The sequence below is a fragment of the Parasteatoda tepidariorum genome, chromosome 2 (genome assembly GCF_043381705.1).
Source record: "Parasteatoda tepidariorum isolate YZ-2023 chromosome 2, CAS_Ptep_4.0, whole genome shotgun sequence".
NCBI lineage: Eukaryota > Metazoa > Arthropoda > Arachnida > Araneae > Theridiidae > Parasteatoda > Parasteatoda tepidariorum.
The window spans coordinates 104,216,119-104,232,452 of NC_092205.1; the positions used below are offsets into that span (position 1 = coordinate 104,216,119).

Consider the following 16,334-nt stretch of genomic DNA (forward strand, 5'->3'; position numbering starts at 1 on the left):
TTGAGCAATTTAATATTAATTACAAAATTAATGTTTAAAATTTGAATTTTTTTTAAAATAAAAATGCGCAAGATATGAGTATTTACAGTAGTTACTTTCCACTGCACATGCATGGAAAAAATTTAAAAATAATTTTCCTTCCATTTATTTAGTAGTGAATCGGTAATTAATGGAAACAAAAATCGGTTTTAAATATCCTACAAACGTAGAAATTTTCTAAATAGCTTCTGTACTCCTTAAAAAAACTTAAGTTATCTGGGCTGGGCAATCCCAGCTGGGATAGCGGAGCTATACCAGATCCATGAGGCCGCGAGTCTTCAAAAAATAGAGGAAAAGGAGAGGTCTCTCAAGAACCTGTTCCATGGGGAAATCCAGGCAATCAAGTAGATGGTGAGGACTAGCCTTGCTGGAGTTGCACTTTTTACAAGTTGGAAAAAGTTTAATTTGTCCACTGAAAGTGAGGCTCTTAGTTATGCCCACTGACAAATCTACAGGTAGCGGTTTGGTCGGCACGTGTACCCTGAAGATCAATGGGACGCTTGCGGGGATACCAATTGTGGTCCGGTGAAACAAGCCAAGCTTTATTAACTTCAGATTTNAATATACAGTAACAGCGTAACTGTTAATATTTTCTAAAATCGATTTCACAGCTTTAAAGAGGGATAAATAGCGATTCCGAAACACCTATTAAAAGCCTTTTTTCTTTAATATTTACAAAAGTTTGACCACTTGAAAGTTGACAAACTGAAAAAATGGGTAGACTCGCCCCGGTTTACGGTAGTTACTTTCCACTGCACATGCATGGAAAAAATTAAAAAAAAATTTTCCTTCCATTTATTTTGTAGTGAATCGTATTTGGTAATTAATGGAAACAAAAATCGGTTTTAAATATCCTACAAGCGTAGAAATTTTCTAAATAGCTTCTGTACTCCTTAAAAAAACTTAAGTTATCTGGGCTGGGCAATCCCAGCTGGGATAGCGGAGCTATACCAGATCCATGAGGCCGCGAGTCTTCAAAAAATCGAGGAGAGGTCTCTCAAGAACCTCTTCTATGGGGAAATCCATCAGGCAATCAAGTAGATGGTGAGGAGTTGCACTTTTTACAAGTTGGAAAAAGTTTAATTTGTGCACTGAAAGTGAGGCTCTTAGTTATGCCCACTGACGAATCTACAGGTAGCGGTTTGGTCGGCACGTGTACCCTGAAGATCAATGGGACGCTTGCGGGGATACCAATTGTGGTCCGGTGAAACAAGCCAAGCTTTATTAATTTCAGATTTGCGGATAGAAAATAATTCAGAGTAAGTGAGGGCCGTGTCTGGAGAGGCTGGGAGGGAAGTACCTTCTTTTGCCAACTGATCAGCACGTTCGTTGCCAAAAAGACCCACGTGTGAGGGTATCCACTGAATATGGATGTCATGGGAGGCTGAGAGGGCATTTAATAAACGAAGTATAGAGACCCCAGCCCGGTCCGTTACTCTCTCCCAATTGCTCAGGTGCTGAATACAGCTACGACTGTCCGTGAAGATCCAGACATTCCCAAAAGTGGCTCTAGTCCTGATATTTTCCAGACCTGTTTGAATAGCAATAAGTTCACTGCGAAACACTGAACAGAAATCTGGATTTCTTAGTGATCTTGATTCGTGAACTTCAGCAGGATATATAGTGTAAATTTCACTGCCGGCGTGGTGATGATCGTCACCGCTACCATCCATATAGATTTTAAGATCGTTATTAGATGGGGTTATAAATAAATTTTATTATGAAGGGCTGCAAATTATACTACCTTATAATAATCACGCAGTAAGAACACAATTAAACGTGTTGAAAACCCATTATCGCTTTAAACTTTCTTTTAAAAAGTACAAAAAGTACTTAGAAATTTGCTTGACACTTTTTATGTTTTTAATGTATTAAAATCACATATTTTTCCATTCATTGCCAAATAAAATCCACTATAAAATTATAAGAAAATAATTTAAAATTTTACCCGCTCATGCGCAGTAGAAAAGAAATACTTTAAATACTCAAATCTTGCGCATTTTTTCAAATTTTAAAACAATAATTTTTTTTAATTTGTTTTAAATTGCTCCAAAAATTTTGTTTAATTTTACTGAATATTTTCAAAGTTACAGCAAAGAAATATAAGACAAAAAAAGTTTTTTTTATTTTTATAAAAATGTATATATCTCCATAAATATTTAATTTAGATTTACGAAATTGTTGTACGCAATTATTGTACATAACAATCGAAGTAATCGATACAGGTAACAAGATTATTGCTTGAATTTCTGCTCTATAGAGTGCTCAAAAATACTTGTTTTTTCGTTATTTATTGTTGGTCTCTCAAATCCTTGAAAGCTTTATTGCAAAGTACGACACATCACACGAACTAAACATTTCCAATATTTCAAAGTAGTCCTCTACGTATTTCTTGATATATTAAAAATCTGAAAGTTCATTATTGTAGGGTATAGTATGCGTAACATTATACCTGCAATAATAATGTATATACATACTGTATGCATAAAATTTTAAAAATACTGATAACAGCTGCAGAAATTTTTAATTCCAATTTACGGTACTTTTGAGTCATTTCACTAGTCTCAAATGACTCATAACTAATAAAAGGAAATCATTTTGAATTAAAATAATTTGATTACTTTCCTGCCTGAATAAATTAAGTTTGCATTGCAGGGAGTATTATTTTGCGATCGTAAAGTATTTTTCTTTCTTCAGTTGAATATATTCTTGGCTTTTTTCTGACAGTAATCGATCTGGAAATAATTGGACGAAGATTGGGAGAAGTTTTTCACTTAATTGGCCATAAAATATCTTCCTTTTTTTTTCTGTAATCCGCTAACCATTGCGTCATCACAATAAATTAGGTTGGTTTTTAACCTATTTAATATTAGTAATTAGACTAAAAAATAAAAGTGAACACATTTTTTTGTGACTGCATATTGTTTCTTAATCATTTTTGTACTTCTTCTTCTTCTTCTGGGTCATTTATTTAAATAATGTGTCATAAAAGGGAGCAGTTCGGAAAAATTACTTGCTTGCAGGACGAATATGGTGAACTCCCGCTTATAGTGAACCGAAATTTCGGTCCCTTGAAGGTTCACTATAGCGAGGTTCGACTGTATATATGTAATGAAGTGACCTCAAATATACTAATTAATGAACTTTAAGTTATGAAATCAGACACAATAACAGAATAAATTTCTACGATGAATTTGGCCCCAATAGTTTTGGAATTCTTTAATATTAATTTTACTTTTTGCCTGTTTTGCAATATCTCGAAAACTTTGTAAGCTATTTGAAAATGTTTTGCTCTCAATTATAAAGTTAGTTTATCTAAATGTAACGTCAAAAATATTTTTATAATTGTTTTCTATTTTTATTGTTTTATATAATGATAGTCGAAAAATTATCAATTACAAGGTATATAAGTTCTTACATCTTTTCAAAGAATGTAATTTTACAAGAAAGCTACAAAATTAGAACGAGATCGGTCAAACAGTGTGAAAGTTATAAAATTATTTTTCTTTTAAAAAAAACGGTATATTAAAAATTGACTACTCATTACTAGATCAAAAGTTATTCAGGGGTTTCCATTTTTTTTAACACATATGTACAAGAATCGAATCCTTTTTAATTTTGAGTATGAGAATTCAACAAAATCTTCTGAACACTTGATATTGTTTTGAAAGTGCAAATTAAAAACAGGATTACAAAGTTTGGGATTTTATTAGGGAAGAAAATAAATAATAAAAAAAGGCTTTGTTTCCTTAAATTTTGCCGTATAATTTCATATCAGCTGGTTCGCATTCGTCAGCAAACGATACATTAAAAAAGGAGAGTAAAAAAGTGCAGGAAGTTAAGGAGGGTAAAAATGGCGACGGTGTGAGAAACATCCCTGAGTATGATTCGGAGACATGCCATCGCACTTTTTATCCTCTTGCTTTGGTAGACCGGCGAGTGAAGTCGAGAATTTTACGATATCGCGCACCCTCCGTCCCTACGCTGGTTGATTGGAGTGGTCACCCACCCGCTTACTGACCGCAGCCAATAATGCTGACTTCGGTGTCCTTCTGGGAACCGTGTCTTTACGATCATTCTACTACGGGACGGTACCCCGAAATGAACGGAGGTAACTTCTCTTATATATTAGCGAATTGATGTTTAATAATTGTAGTGGTAGTTACGCTACAACACTAAATGGAGAACACGGACAAATAATCCTCTAACAATTAAGATTTATTTTCTAAAGCGTGGAGAAAATACAGGGTAAATACATGCTAAAAGATTAGAACAACAAAAGAATATTTTTAAAAAAATAATGAAATAGATTTATCTCTTTCCTTTTAAAGTTCTAAAGGTGCATGTGAAGCATCTAGCTGTAAGTGTTTCATCAACGAGCTTTCAATTTTGAACATAGCTTTAAATTTGCATTAAAGAAAATGGGTATGGCTTGGAATACGAATTTAAGAAAACAGATAGAACTCAAAATGAGAATTCAAAAATAAAAAAAAAAATGGAATGGAAAATACGTGTTTTACAAAATGAATATATAGCAAAATGCGTAATAAAATGACTTATGCATCAAGAATTTATTTTGATTCGTTGGTTAATTCTTTTAAACAATGCTTGTAGGAGTAGTTTTACAAACAGAATCCAATTCTAGGTCCGTTTACTTAAACATGCATTTTAAATGCACATTTTGAGCTCAAACACATTTACTTTCACTTCTTGAGTTACGAGAATCATTTTTATTTTGAGCTTTGTTCATTTTATTAAACACGCTGTTCGAGATATGTTCATTTTCTTAAACAGGCATTTATTTTATTTACTTGTATACGTATGCGCAGGCAGGTTCCGGCCAGGTGCCTGAGCGGTCAGCGTACCTAACGGCGACACCAAAGGCTGCGGGTTCGAATCCCGTTCAGGTCATGGATGTTTCTCTGTGTGCTGTACTCTGTTTTGGATGATGTGTGAATGTGGCCCACCCTATGAACGCGCCAGGGTAGCATGGGTAATCTCCTCATTGACTTTGGTCGCAAAATAAGCAACACTTCCGTCACCTTCCATGACAATAAGTTTTGTGCTTGCTGTTAAAGGAAAAAAAGAAACATATGTGCACATCTTATAAGCCTTTGTTAGGTAGAAAAACAGAGAGCACAATTTAGAATTTGAATCTGCTACCTCCAAGCTACAGAATGTTTTGATTCATCAACGATTTTTATGCTTCTTGATCGTAATGTCTGATATTATTCAGTGACTTCAGGGCACAAACTTGCTACCATCTCTATTACGGTTATCATTCTTTATCCCTTGATTTTTTATACACTCTAGCTTTACGGGTTTTTAGTGGTGGTTAAAATGCCAGGCTGAGTGATCTTCTTCGTATGGGGTCATGTTTGAACACGTTGACAATAATAGATTTAATTTAATATGAATCAGTGCAATAGAGCCATGGTGACTCAGGGGATTCGCCTTCCAATGAGGAGAACCTGGTTCATGTCCCAACGATGGCTGGTCGATGCGCTCAACGATGCTATTGCATGGACCAAAGTAGTCGTCAATGTATCCTCAGGGGTAGACGGATTATGGGTTAGAGTCCCCTTACAATCAGGCTAACCGAGAGTGGATTTTGTGGTTTTCTTCTCCATTCAAATGCTGGTTAGTTTCATAAAAACGTCCTCCACGAAGGCAAATTTTCTCCAATGCTTGATCCAAGAGTTCTATTGTCTTCTGGGTTTGGTTAAAAATTACTAGAACATGGAGTTGAAAATTAGTAAATCTAAAAAATTGCTTCGCCTGCTTAACGAAGGTTATAAAATAAAATACAATGGATTATTAACAATAGTTCCGGATTCATTAGTGAAAAGGATAATTCCTTGCCGTGATGATTACACAAGATATGATAGCCCTGATAATAACCCATTTTTCATAGCACGCTTCTCTACAGCGTTTCCAGTCCTGAAATAACGGGTGACATTAAATTGCAGTTACCACCGAAAGCGTTAAAACACAATCGGAGGAAGTGTTCCCTGGTCAGGTTGGTATTTACTTCATTTGCGTCCCACCAAATATGCACAATGGGCCATTGGCGAGAGTCTGAGAAAAATCACTGAGGATGGTCCGAAGACATGCCATCTCAATTTTGATCCTCTGCAGAGGGGATGACTTCCTTGCTTTGGTAGTCAGACAACTTGCGAGCGAAGTCAAGCACTTTATGGTGGAACAGTTTAGCGAGGACCGATACCGCGAACCCTCAGACCCTAAGCAGGCTGATCAAAGTGGTCACCCACTCGCATACTGATCCCACTCAGGGGAACTTGACTTTGTCGTTTTGCAGGGAACCGTGTCTTCAGTTTAGTCCACTGCGGGACAGTGTAGTTCTAAGTAAGCGTTACCACTAGTCACCTAACCTAGCCATTCTTTACACTGAGACGTAATCGTATCAAAACTTTTACTCGTTTCTTATTCGAGGCATACATAAGCCTTATGCGCTCACTGCTTTGAAGTTCGTGTCAATATGCAATAAACGGAAGTTACAGATGAACATCACTATGGGAAGCATCTAATAATATGATTGGATTAAAATCCTCGATACTTCCATGCTGCAAATTTATAGCAAAAATCAAAGACTCCGGTTCATCTAACCACATAACTGGCACTGTTACTTGTCTTTTTTTAAGTAGCACTAGAGCTGCTCAACAGGCTATTGGGGACGGTTTGGGAAACATCCCTGAGAATGATCCAGATACAACATACATACGTCATATCCCATTTACATTTACAGGGAAGGCGCACATCATCCATCCATCAGCAGATTACAATTTTAACCTGAACAAGAGCACATTCAATATCGGGTCCAATACTCCCAATGGTAATGATCTGTTATGGGAACTTGGAGGACTTTGTTACCCCTACAGGCTTGGCATGCACCAGTGACTCATGGGGTCTTCGTTCGGTGGAAATAAAACCCACGACCTCTCAGGCACGTGCCCTACCAGTCAAGCTATCCCGACCTCTTGACCCCATGCAATCTTTTTATTTACTTATTCGAACGTGTGCGTGCTGTAAGCAATGACCCACCTCAAATGGAAGAAAGGAAAGCACGGTGATAGGGTTACGACAGGATTCGAACTCTCCACGCTTCAGATCATTTAACGACAGATTCACCCTTACACACTACGGCACTTTATTGCTCTATAGAAATTACATACATTTTCAGGCATGTGTGTTCAATTTAGGTTTATAAACATTTGCTCAATTTAGGCTTATATCCGTTGTAAATTAGAGGTGATAAATGTTTATTCGGATTTAAATAAGCTGTCGGTAATACGGAAGCCTCATCTTAATATTTACCCAGAGAAAGAAAACACGGTTTATTGGAAAATTTAAAATGATAACAAATTTCCACCCGAATGATTCGGCAGATTTTCATGCAAGAAAAAAAATATATTTTATGAAGTTTTTGACATTTTAGAAATAATTGAGAAAATAGTTGTGAAACATATTTTTTAAAAATTTCTTTGAACTCAAAAGCGAATGCAAATTTAGACCGGTTTGTTTACTTGATTGTTTTGTTCAAGTAATGACGTAGAAGACAAACTATTCAACATTTAAGACTACTCCTGTTACACGAATTTGTACACTGAATGATCACAAAACGTGCCATATTCAATTTAATTTGGATACGGAAATTTCAAAAAGGTAAAATGATATGAAATTGTTTAGAATTTTGTAATAAACATTTGCTGGTCTTCGAAAGCAGAAATAAATGCTCTCTCTGTAATTATTCTCCCGAATGAATTTAGTTTCAATGAGATGGCTATCTGCTGAAGGAAGATGACAGCGCAACTGGTGTAGAGCTGAGTTTAAATACCTCAAAACTGTTTCGAGGTAACAGAAAAACTGAGGGAACTCTGTTCCATTCAAAGATCCAAGCTTCATCCATTGTGGCGTATAACACCAACGAAATTGTGCAAATCAGGGTCGTTTCACACTATCTAGGCATCATTTCTAAACCACACCTCTTAGAATATTGAAAATTTTTTGACAACGTTCTCAAAAGCTATTGGAAGTGGTGCATAGTCATTAAATGGCACGTGTTCAGATTTGTATGGTCAAATTGGAAAGATTTATTATAATATCATTATAGGGTTGTACGGCCAAACCATTGTGGGTTGTGATTCATAAATACAACCTGCTTTTCAGATTATTTGAAAAAAGAAAAATATTGCAGAAATTATGAAATCAGAAAAATGAGTTAAAATTCTTTGCAATACGGATATAGTGAACTCCCGGTTATATTGAACCGAAATTTCGCTCCTTTGAAGGTTCACTATAGCGGGGTTTCACTGCCAAAAAAATATTTAAAATAAAATAAATTGTATTTTGTTATTCAACTCTAATAATATAAGATACGTTATTTCTTCGAATAAAGAAAAAATAATACTGAAATTGTAATGACACCTTTATAAAGGACATTTTAGTAACTGACTAAATTTTCTGAGTGAAATGTGCATGGAGCGCCCTCTCACCCTCAGAATTAGTTTTATTAAAAGTGAGTGTTTGGAGTACTTCACCTCACATCGCCGCACTTTTGCAGAACAGTCAAAACATGATAATCCCTATAGCTCTCGCTCTCTATGCACATTTTCCCCTCATTTTTTCATCACCCTTATTTCAGGTAATGCATTTCCTTATTTGGATAATAAATTCTCTACAATTTTTCAATTATTTCATAAAATGTAAAATTCACAATTATTTTTAAACAAAGGTGATATATACACTCATTTTTTATTATTTAAAGGTGATATATACACACATTATTTTTTAGAATCAATTTTTTCTTTTTCGAAATTTACCTAAAAGAGAAATAAAAAACAACAACTTAAAAGTGAAATAATATTGTATTGAATTATTGTATTGCAATTGTTATTTATTAATAATAATATTTTCCTACTAATTTTTAATGATGGTATTCAATTTTTGTTTAAAATCATTGGGTAAAATAAATCAAACTGGCTTAAAAAATTTCATAAAATTATTAAATTGCATTTGTTGATATTTAAAGTGTATATTTAATTAAAAAAACTTTATTATTCATTTCTTATTTATTCATTCAACTTTAAAAGTACTTCATTTTTAAAAGGAAAATATTTTGCCTCCTTTACATCGAAAAAGGATTTAAAAGAGTCAAACTTATATTTCTTTGCATGATTTTCTGAGCAAAATAATAATAATTTGATATTAATAACATTTTACGATATTATTATAAGTTTTGGAATCATAACTGTTGCTTAAAAACATTTGGTAAACTTAATCTAACAGGTTTATTATTGTAAAATTATTTTAGTAGTATCTGTAGATATTATTACATTAACATTTTACGATATTGTTATTAGTTTTGGAATCATAAATTTTGTTTAAAAACATTTGGTAAACTTAATTTAGCAGGTTTATGATTATAAAATTATTTTAATATTATCTGTAGATATTTAAAGTCCATATTTATTAAAAAAAATTATGTGTCATTATTTGTTTCTTGAAAAATTATTTTTCTTAATTTACACATAAAACAAAATGTAATGGAAAATGTTTTACTTTGCATGATTTTATGTCTGTAATTATTATACAGCGATAATAATACTTTAAGATAGTATGTTCATTTCTGGAATCCTAAGTCTTTCTAAAGTAGCAAAATAAATTTAAAAAGTTTTGAAATCATTTCAGCATCACAAAAACATTTTACAAAAGTTAAACAATTCTTTTAAAATTTAACCTTTCTCTCTCTTTTTCTTTGAAATAAAATTGAATGAAATTAAATTTCCTCTTAATAATTCTAAGCAATTTTTTTAATAAAAATGTTTCAATTATTCATTATATTGAATAGGTAAATTCAATTTTACATATTCTATGAGTTCCAGGTATTCTGTAGTTTATAAACACTTTCAGGTGTCATAAAGTTCATGCGTAATATAGAAAATGTGACATTTTATTGATGTGATTCATTGTTACCCTTTGAACTTTCGTCTTCTATAATGGCTCATTTGCACGACGTATTTTTTTGGTACAAATTGCGAATATTTCTTGCATCACTCCACGTCGAGTTGCTCGCCAACACTATTTAAAAACCGTGTTTTTTTTAAACATAAATATACTTACCAAAAAAAGAATTTGGATTTCAAAACATTTAACTTTATTAAACTTTAATGCTAAAACTTCTTTTTCTTTTCAAATGATAATCATTTTTATCGTCCTTTTTTTTATTTTTTAACAGAAAATTTTAACTTTCAGTCGAATTTCGTTTTAATGAATTCTACCGAACTGAAGGATTTGTAATACAGAAGGGATGAATGGCCTGTAAATAAGGATAAATTAGTTATTATAGAAATAACTCTTAAAATTGACGTTTCATTCAATGAGAATTTTCTACAGCCAAAAAACTCTTTTAATGACAGCGAATTTCAATAAAATGTGAAACACTTCATCGATAAGACTTGAGGCTATGCAAAGAGAGGAGAAAGAGAATATTTTAATTACGAAACTTAGGGAATTTCGTGTCTGGACTCCCTCTTCAATCTATAATTAAGAAGCAATTTTATGACTAGTTTATTAGGATAAAACCCTGTCACTTCGTTGTTATGCTTATTTGAAAACTTGACATGCAAAAGCGAATGCAAAACTAAAAGTGAATCGATAATGAATTAAATTAGAGGGGAAATGGTAATTAAAACTTGTGAATCGCGAAGTGACATCTGTTAAATTGTATTCATCTATTTGTAGGCAAGTTTTTTTTTCTTAATTAATTAAAATAGCTTGCTTTTTCACTTGAAGACTTTTGACTTTCCTTTTACACTTGGACAGGAATTTAGTTCTATTGAATGGGAATTATTACATGCCACTTATTGACTGTCAGTCATCGTGAAGTTTTAATAGCAAATAAAAGACTCTATTGTTTTTGAAAACATAGTGTTTCATTTAAAGTCCGTTTTGTCAAAACAAATAGGATTCTAAATTTTATCGAAAACGCCGAAACGAGTCAACGATAGCCTAATGGGGGCAAAAACTTCTTTGGGGGCCCGCCTCTGCTTCACTGTTTCAGTAATGAACTTTATGGAGGTCATTAAATTTTTCACCTTATTATACATAGATAACAAGAAGATTGTCTAGAACCTAAAATAGCCATAAAGTCTCTCCTATCTCCAATGGTCAGATGAAATTTCATTCTGTCCATTTTATTGATTTTCTGACAATTCTATGTCCATTCTGCAGAATGCAGTTTTCTTGATTGTTAACTATGTCATCTAGCTGCAAAAAATTCATGTCCTTGCTGACATTAAAGCGGAATTCAGCTAAATTTCCGGAATGACGATGACTCACTTAATCCAATTAGAACCCCGTAAACATATCGCATATTGCTGCTATATGTAAAAAATACAGGATTTTGATTGGCCCAATGCGTCCATCGTCATTGCGAAAATTTAGCTGAATTCCACCCTAGAAAGCCATGGATTTATAAAATGTAGATTTTTTGTGTTCATACGATAGATTAGTGAAGAAGCTGACATAAAACTGACGGATTTTACACTGTACTGATGTTTTGTTTAAAGCATTCATGAGGGAAACTTAAGATAGACTTTCTATTCGATGTGGGGCCACCTCTGACGTGGGGCCCGGGAAACTGCCCGTATTCCCCTGCCTTTGTCAGGTTCTGGAACTATCCCATCCGGCATGATTGAATCGTTAGGGAGGAATCTCGGGCACTGTAAAAACTTTTGGACCCAATGACTGTAAAAATTACTGTCACCCTGGGTGCATTATCCGTAGAGATCATTTTACCATAAAATCCATTTTCACTGTAAAATTTTCTACCGTAATTTTTTACAGTAATATTTATTCAAACAAATGGATGGAGGGATTTTACATTAAATATTACTGTAAAAATGAGGCTGTATAGGAGTTTTTTGTTCTGTAACATTTTGCGATAAAAATTTCAGGCACCCTGAGTGCCGGTACTTTTTACCGTCATTTGGTTCGGAATTTTTTATAGTGTAGCAAATAGATCATTTGCGCGACGTGTACAACCCTCAACAAATGTAACTTTTTATAAATAACTCACCGATGACAACCCCCTTTTAAATAAATAGAATAGTTGGAGGTGTTACAGTCAAAATATATAAGCATATTGAAATCAAGTGAGAGTGTCATGCTATCGGGTCATTTAAATATTTAACTGCTAACTGTTAAAAAAAAAAGAATGAAACAAATATCCTCGTAATCAAGTTAGCAACTTATTATTTAAGGTATTATGAATTAAACTAGCCAATCATTTGTTAAGGATTTCTCCGAAGTGAAAACGATAATAGCTAAATAAAAAACTGTTTTAATATTTAAATAAATGTTGTGATCGCCCTCTGACGATCACTGGTTACCCATTGGTCAAATGCTTTTTCTTTTTGGATTGACTCCGTTTAATCGTGGGAGTTGCAAAAACTGCCTCGGATAGATTTCCATGCCTATGTTGTACGTGTTTCAAAATACTTTTTCTTCCACAGCATTCATATTTATATTGAAATCGAAGCCATTCATTATACGTTCATAATAAAAAAAGAATATAAAAATACTTATTATGATGTAAAATACACTAAAAAGGACTTTTTTTTTTCTTTCCTCCAAGCCCTGGGCATGTACCTAGGTTATGAAAAACCCTTAACCATATAGCCCAAGACTTGGCCACTAATCCAGCTCCACTCCAGCCTATATAACATGATATTTAAATTTTTTTTTTTTTAACTGAAAGTGTGGAATTTAAAAAGAAATAAGACGAACAAAAAAAATATACATGTGAAATGGGAAATTAGTAAAAAGAAATGAATAAAATAAATTAATAAGAAAGAAAGAGAAAAAAAATATAGCGTTAAAAAAACTAATAGAGATGAAAGTATTACTAGATATAGAGAAATCTTAATAAATAAATATATATATGTCTTTTTAGTAGGGATGTGTATAGACTTGATTGGATTGACGTAGCTCTTTTAGTTCGTGCAAGTAAGTTGGGCAGGAAGGTGAGGAGGCTCTGTGATTACAGTCCAGATTTAAATTGGAGTCTTGGTTGGATGAGTGACAGTTTATGCAGAATTCTTCTTTTTCTGTGCAATTTTCGATACTATGACCTTTGTATCCGCACTTCTCACAATAACAGTATGACTCAATACATGTGTTTTGGTGATGACCTATTGTCTGGCATTTTCTGCACCTTAATAAAACCAGTCTTTTTTTAATTGTGCAACGTTGTAGACCAGCGTAGAAATAATTAAGATTCAAAAGCTTGATGGAGAGTTTTCTGTTGACTCTTATGATGATGTGTCTCTTAGAATTATCTCTTTTATGTGGGATTTCTTTGGTCAGTTTGATGATATCATAGGCAGGGTTGAAATTGCCATTGATTTTTATCAAGTTAATAATCTCAGTTTCTGTGAATGTGACAGGTGTGTTAAGAAGAATTAGAGAGAACAACTTTACGTCTTTGTCGTGATATTGGATACCTGTCTTTTGCAAGGTTGAGAGGGCCGTTTCCTTATGTTGATTGTTATGAAACTTTAGTTCTAGTATCTTGCTGCTTCTATAAACATTTTTCACGGGCAGTTTAGGTTCTTCCTGAATCAGCATTTCCACAATACTAAAAAGGACTGCTAGTGAAAAGAAAAACAGCAACGCATGCGCACTGTTTACTCTTGAACACAGTTGAGAAGTGCGTAGACGCCTAAACCAAGCACCCATTTTGCGGGTAAAAGTTAAAAGAACATCTAAGCATTTAGTTTAGTTTTCAAGAGCTATGAAACAGTTTAAGTGAGCATTAAAAAGTTAAATCAATGTTATTTGGTACGTTTAAATGTTGTTAAAATGAATCAACCAGTTTTATTAAACTTTTCGAAGCCTGGATTTTTGCTATTAAAATTTTTTCTTTTCTTAATAGTGAGACTTAACTGATATATAATTTATGGAACGCTTCTGGTTCCTATTGGTTCCCTGTGTTGGCTATAGTTTGCCTAAAGTAAGAACTCCCCTAGCAATTCGTCAGGACTCGTGGCGGTGACTATGGTAACGAGGTATAACTATTTCATGTAAGGGGTCATTGTTCAGGACTGGTTTTGGCTCTGATATGCGAAAGAAAGGAAATATTTTTCTTCGGTCTACTGTGTTAACCCTAGAGAGAGAAGAGAAGCTCTCTGAAATCAGCTATTCTTTTTCCCCCAGCAGAAAACAGCCTCAGAATATGTGGCGGGGGGGGGTCTTACCATANAAACAGCCTCAGAATATGTGGCGGGGGGAGTTCTTACCATAGACAAGCAATAATGTTTTTTCGAGTTGGCACCCGCACAAATATGAACACCCATGACCATAATATCGCGATACGAGCCGCGATGACCCAGTATATAGATCATTCGCATTTTAATGAGGTGAACCGGGTTCGAATCCCACAGACGGCTGGTCGATACGAATTCCGCATCCGGCTTGCACCGACCGCAGTGCTGACATGAAATATCCTCAGTGGTAGACGGATCATGGGTTAGAGTCCCCTTGCCTATAGGCTAACAGTGGGAGGTTCTCTTGGTCTTCCTCTCCATGTAACGCAAATGATTAGTTCCATCAACAAGCAATCAGGATCGAGATACCCACGCTACATCATTGTATTTAGAAAATAGTTTTTTTCTTCAGCATTTGAAAATTCGTGGTTTGCCTTTCTCCATACTTCAAAATACCAATAGCGGTGAAATTTCCTCCACGGAATACACTCCCTTGGCATAAATTAAGAGACGCACTATAAGATTCTACGTAAAATCTTAACTATCAGGTGATACTCTATAACAGCTTTATTGTTTTTACACGATTTGCACTTGTTTACGTTCGTTATCAATGGGTTAACATTGTAGTGAAATACGTTAATACACATAGGAAGTCTATAAAAAATCTCTTGAACCCATGACATGTATGCTTAAATATAAAAGTATTGCCTCGTGCAAATCATGTCATTATTAAAACAATACAATGCGTCTCATCATTTGGGCTAATTATTATAATACACTAATATAGTACATGATATAATAATTATTCTACTTTTATATAATATATCGTCTAATGTATCCAACCGTCGAATTTATATTACATAACCAATAAATACGCGAACGTAAACAAGTGTCAATCGGTTTAAATTAATAATGATTTTTATGGTAACTGGCAATAAAGATTTTACATAGAATGTTAGAGAGCGTCTCATAATTTGGCCAGAGACTGTATTATTAAAACATTCGATTATTTACTTTTTTGATTGAGCCTAAGCGACTGAGAGCAAAACAAATTGTAAGTTTCTCTTATTCCAATGCTGACTGAAAAAGAATCATTTAAAGAAGAATTTATGGGGAGATAATCATTTTAAGCCTGTTATGAAATTTTGATCCGAGACAATTTCAATTTAAGAAAGTGCACAACGGAAATATTTAATAAATACATTTGAACCTGCATTTGATGAAACAGTTTTATTTCATCTGTTTGTGAAATGTAATAGATTTTTCCCCCTTACAGCAAACGATATCGCTTCCTATAATTCTAAAATACATTTCCTTTCAATATTGCAAGTATAAATTGTTTTCGATAATGGGCTTTTTTTTAAAAAAAGTGTTTAAATATGACTAAATATCCAAGAAATTTATATTATGTTAATCATTTTAGTCTTTTGTATAAATTAATCTAATTCTAATGACTTTTAAAAAAAATCCAATATTGGTTTGTTGAGATGAACGCTATTAAAAAAAACATTTATACGAACGCCTTAAATTTTATTAATTGTGTGAGCGCAATTTCTTTAATAAAAACTAAGCAATGTTTGTTGAATTCTGTAATTATGAACTTGATTTCTTAATTTAGTGAATAATTAATTGATATATACGAAATATATCGAAAACTTTTACAACTGTAAAATTTACTAAATAGAGTCCTTTACAAATTATTAGACGCACTGTAAAGATACTATGTAAAATCTTAATTATGAGGTGATACTCTATACAGCTTTATTGCTTTTACTCGGATGAAACCAGTTTGCACTTGTTTACGTTACTGTATCGATGGGTTAAATTAGACGATATATAATACAAATTAGACGATATATAATACAAATTAGACGATATTTTATATAAATATGAAATATTTATTACATCAGTTATTATATTAGTATGTCATAATAATAAGAAAAAATGATCAGACGCGCTGTTGTGTTTTAATAATGACATGTTTCGCATGAGTTTATAGATAGACAATAC

General features: G+C 33.3%; 1 protein-coding gene across 1 annotated transcript in view; it reads left to right on the plus strand.

Moving 5' to 3' along the window:
* Positions 1-6,591: 6,591 nt before the first annotated feature.
* LOC107442949 (corticotropin-releasing factor-binding protein) overlaps positions 6,592-16,334 on the plus strand; it is a 30,717-nt gene continuing 20,974 nt past the window's right edge. Inside the window, exons 1-2 of the mRNA XM_043052866.2 lie at positions 6,592-6,892; positions 8,559-8,701. Coding sequence (XP_042908800.2) covers positions 6,592-6,892; positions 8,559-8,701 — 444 coding nt within the window. The remainder of the gene's footprint in view (positions 6,893-8,558; positions 8,702-16,334) is intronic.